Source organism: Chinchilla lanigera, unplaced genomic scaffold (assembly GCF_000276665.1).
Source record: "Chinchilla lanigera isolate Chin_1 unplaced genomic scaffold, ChiLan1.0 scaffold00021, whole genome shotgun sequence".
Classification (NCBI taxonomy): Eukaryota; Metazoa; Chordata; class Mammalia; order Rodentia; family Chinchillidae; genus Chinchilla; species Chinchilla lanigera.
In genome coordinates this window covers 27,845,052-27,849,993 of record NW_004955422.1, presented here as the reverse complement: position 1 = coordinate 27,849,993, position 4,942 = coordinate 27,845,052, and the positions used below count along the sequence as shown (strand labels likewise).

Genomic DNA, 4,942 nt, shown 5'->3' with positions numbered 1-4,942 from the left:
TATATTTGATATATTTAAGCTGTTAGGGATCTACACTCTAGAATCAGTCCTTTTTAAGTATAAAATGCTATGAATGTATTTATAAAAATGCCTAAAGTGAGGGGCTGAGGATTTATAGCTCAGCGGCACAGCACCTGCCTGGCAAGCGCAAGGTCGTGAGTTCAATTCCCGGTACCAGAAAAAAACAAACAAACAAAAAAAAAAGACAGAAAAATGCCTAAAATGTAAAAATAAAATAAAACAGAAAATTGAGGTCTGGAGCCACAGGAATGCCAAGGATCACCAGAGATCCACAGCCAGTTCGCTTCTGTGGCCTCTTGGAGACCTCTTTGGGGAAACCAAAGCAACTCATAGGATTGGGGCCTGGGACGTAGCTCAAAAGCTTTGCTGACCAGGGCTTCTCCATCAGCCCCCGCCACCCCCCCCCCCAGCCTATTCTGGGCAATAAGCCAAAGGCACATTCCTCAGGCCCCCACAGACTTCCGGAGCTGCCAGAGTGAGGAGTTTGAGGAAAGGGCTGAGCAAAGCAGAAACCTAAGAGAGGGGGCAAAAGGCAAATAAGAAACAACCACAGCAGGAGGTCTATCATGACTCAAGGGGAAACTGAGGCCCAAAGATGGCAAAGGTCTCATCCAAGCCCACCCAGTGAAGGCACAGTGGAGAATCCCACCTTAGGACAGAAGCTTAGCTGTCACTTCCCCAGTCCCTGCTCCTCGCTTTACCTGAGTCATTCACCATATGGCACATCCTGCCGTGTACCTTTGGTCCTGTTTACAACAACCCAGAAAGGCAGGAGTTATTTCCCCATTTTATCTACAAGGAAATTAAATTAAGCCTCAGGGAAAGGAAGTGATTTGTCCAAGGCCCCAATGGTAGAGTGAGAGAAGAAGGGAAATTAGGTCTGCTTAGCTCCTTACAGGCTCTCCCTCCCCACTGACACACTGTCTCCAGGCAGGTCCCAAAGTTCTGTTTCCATTTTCATTCCAGCCCCAAGACCTGACTGGGGACACTTGACACCTGGGGAAGCAGGGAAGAAGTTAAACACACGCCTGGCCTGACCCTCTCGGCCCCAGTGCTTACCCTCCAGCACTACCTCCTTGCCTGTCTTCTTGAGGGCTTGCACCGCCTCGTCATGGGAGGCAGAGGACAGGTCTTCACCATTCACAGACAGGATAGCATCCCCCACAAAGAGGGCCTCTGTCTGGTCAGCTGCCAACCCCTTGAAGATCTTGGAAATGAGAATGGGCATCTTGTTCTCTCGGCCCCCTGCAAAGACAGAAGGAAGGCAAACCTGAGACAGACACTTCAGTGCTTGGGAATCATATCAGGGTGAAAGCACAGAGGGGCCCTCAGCACCTAGCCCAGTAGTGGGAAAAGGGAGAGAGGAAAGTAAAAAGAATCTCAGAAAAGTGTTAGAAGTTTGGGATATCAGTAGTACTGATAACACATACTTTAAAAATTCATAAATGCTTTGGGTATAGTTTGGTTAAATACTTTGGAGGTTCACCAGTGTTCAAGTAACTTATAAAGTGCTTCAGTAGTTTTTTTTCTTAAATATTTTAGTCTTAAGTAATTTTCCCACAATGTGGGAACCCTTTGATACCTCCTAATCTGAAATTAAGATAGAATCTGAATTAAGATATTGCCCCCAAGGATCTTTTCAGCAATCATAAGCTTTTGCAATCCAGGATCCAAGTCGGAAGCCAAGGCCTTAAATTCTAGAGATTTCAAAAGCCCATCTCTGTCTGATGTAAACAAAACTGACATATTTTACTTTTTTCCCCCTTTTTTCACAGTGCTGGGGTCCAAACCTAGGGCCTGGCACTCCTTAGCCAAGGAAGGACTCTACTAACGAGCCACACTTTCAGCCCACAATTTATATTTCACTGCTACACTTTTATTGTTTTTGCTGCTCCTCTTCTGTCTCCTCCTTCTCCTCCTCTTCTTTTTCCCCCTCCTCCTTTTATTTTGTGGTAGTGGTCCTGGGGATGGACCTAGGAGTGCTTTACCACTGACAATACATCCTCATTCCATTTTATATTTTGAGACATCCTCCTCCCGGGGCCTTCTAAGTAGCTGGAATTACAGGCATGCACCACTGTGCCCAACTTGTTAGTATTATTTATTTTTAAAAGTATGTAAGGGCCAGATGTGGTGGTGCATGCTTGTAATTCCAGCACTCAGGAGGCTGAGGCAGGAGGATCATTGCAAGCTTGAGGACAACCTAGGCTACATAGTGAGTTTGAGGCCAACCTAGCCTACATAGTGAGACCATGACTCAAAAAAAGAAAAAAAAAAGGCATTTAAGCTAGCAGGGCCCTGAGATACCAGAAAAGGAATAGTAATGATAGTTCATATTAGTTCCACCTAGTTCCATATATCAAGTGCTGTGCGAAATGCTTTCAGTGTTGTCTCATTACACCTCACAACACCCCGTCGCCCTCTCATTGTACAGACAAGCCTCTTGCCCAAGGTCACTCAGCTAGTAAGTAGTAAGCCAGTATTTGAACCTAGGCCTCCTGGTTCCCAAACCAATACACTTAGCTCTATGTAGACTGCACAGGCCCTCAGATTTCATACTCCCGATTCATTTACAGAGTACCAAAGATGAGAAAATATGCCTCAAAGCAGGAGGCTATTGTTCCGAGGTCACAGAAGGTGGTGGCAGAGGTGGGACTGGAATACTTCTCCTGACCCCCGCACAGGCCCAACAGTTTGCTCCTGGCCCTGCACAGAGCTTGAAGCCCAGGAGAAGGGGTTCCTATTTGTATCTGTCCCCCTCCCCCTAAAACTAGGGACTTCAGTTTAATTTGAAGCTATGATCATTCATAGATGCTCTGGACTCTGCTGGACCCTAATATAGGGAGGTTGCCATAGAAACAGGAGCCCAGTCTTCAAGCACAAGAAATCGGGTGGAGCTAGTATTTTGCCTGAAATCTCCCAAAAGTATCCTCACACCTATCTGGAAGTATGGAGCTAGGCAGCAACACTGTGTGACCTTGGCAAGGCCATGCTCCTCTGGAAATCAGTTTGTCCATCAGCAAAATGGAATTCTCTATAAACTCTACACTCTTCCCTGTTCTGACACATCCAGTGTACAACTGTTTGACTGGTCTATCTATTGCTCTAGATCTACTAGAGTTTATGGGTAAGACTGGACCCACTCCCTGGTTTCTCTACTTCCCCCTTTGAGACTTGTAGGTTAACTACCTGGGTATTTATCTTTCCCCAGGAAAAACTACTTCCCTGGGGACATGGAACAGTGGCCTGATAATTAAGGTTCAAATCCCAGCTTTACCACTTATTGACCATGTGGGGTTTTTTTGGAGAGGGTGTAGTCTGGGAATCTAACTCACGATCTCATACTTTCCAGGGCAGGCACTACACCACTGAACTAAAACCCTAGTCGCTGACCATGTAACCCTTGAAAAACTGTTCAACTTGTTCTGTTGTTGTTGTTTTGAGATAGTATTGTCATGTAGTTTAGGCTGGCCTTGAACTCACTACATGACCTAGGCTGGCCTCCAACTCAAAGCAATCCTCCTGCCTCAGCCTCCAGAGTGCTGGGCACCACCACCACTGCCTGAAAATCATTTAACTTAGTCTGAGTCCATTTCTACACCATAAAAATACTGCTTATACTCACTGCTTTTCACCACTTGTTGCCAGAATGAAGTGGCTCATGAGCCAATTGTAGTGAGCACACCTGGCACACAGTGGTGGCATTCACCATCATCTCCACCCCATCACCCAGGCCAGAGGGTCTGGAGGCCCCAGTGAACAGAGCCAGCAGGGAGACCTGGGAAAGGACAGTACACAGGCAGGATGATAAAAAGGTTGACATCCTTTCCCATGGCATTCTGCTGGGGCCTGAACCCCTGACAGGCAGATGAGGAGGAATGGTGAACCCAGCAGCTGGGGGCATACAGGATTTTCAGCACCATGATTAATTGCTTTGGGAGCCTCTCCTGGCCTCCATTTCCTCTCATCTTACAGCAGTAATTAACCAAGCACCTACTACGTTGTGGCAAGGTAAGTCCTGCTCTCATAGAAACATCACAAGTCCATCACAATCTTCAGTATACAGGTCAGAAAATACTCAGTGATGGGAAATGACTTGTCCAAGTTCACATGGGGATCCTAGACTCAGCTTGGTTGCACCCTAAAGCTTGTCGGCCTTGAGAGCTCTCAAGGAGGAAGGAATGATAATTCTGGCTCCAGCCACTCCATCGAGTGCAAGGTGGTCGGAACAGGAGACTCAAACCTAGGTGTCACAGCAACTCATCCAGGTAGAGAACCTTCCTAGGGCCTTAGGTATCCAAGTCCTTGCTGGCCCCTGTCCATGACTTCACCTGTGCCTCCCACATCTTCTATCCACCCCTGCGCTTCCCAGACTCCGGGCTTTGGCTCCACTCCTGCACACCGGGTATGTCTCAGGGACTTCTCCTCCTACGCTGCTAGGGTCCCAGGCCTCAAGCCTCTTCCTCCCTGGCCTGCTATTCTAATTAGGACCCCTCTTGTCCTTGATGCCCACGCCGGTTGCCCCGTCACATTATGCCTCCACACAGAACTCACCGCCCCTGTGTCCTTTTGAGCCCCTGGTCTCTTCACACTTGCGCCTTCCGTGGCTCCCTCCAACTCCTAAAAACCTCTCCGACCTTGGTGGTCCAAAAGCCCTGGCTTTCCCCTGTCTCCTTGGAACCCTTTTGGACCCACACAGAAGGCCTCCAACTCTGTCCGTTGCCAGCCCCGCGACCCCTGCACCCTCGGCGGCCCCACAGACACGAGGACCCGGTGCCCCTGGTGCCCCCCGTGTCCCGCGCCCACCTTTGATGCTGATGCCCAGCCCGCCGGCGTCCGCCTTGCGCACCGTCACGCGGCGCCGCTGGAGCAGCAGTGCCTCGGGCAGCTGCGGGGGCGCCGCGCCCGGCTCGGTGGCGCC

At 49.0% G+C, this 4,942-nt stretch overlaps 1 protein-coding gene across 1 annotated transcript in view; it reads right to left on the bottom strand.

Moving 5' to 3' along the window:
• Positions 1 to 4,942, bottom strand: part of Snta1 (syntrophin, alpha 1) — a gene marked incomplete in the record, with an annotated part of 27,406 nt that overhangs the window by 22,111 nt on the left and 353 nt on the right. Inside the window, 2 exon segments of the mRNA XM_013514317.1 lie at positions 1,081 to 1,266; positions 4,828 to 4,942. Of these exon segments, the coding sequence (XP_013369771.1) occupies positions 1,081 to 1,266; positions 4,828 to 4,942 (301 nt within the window).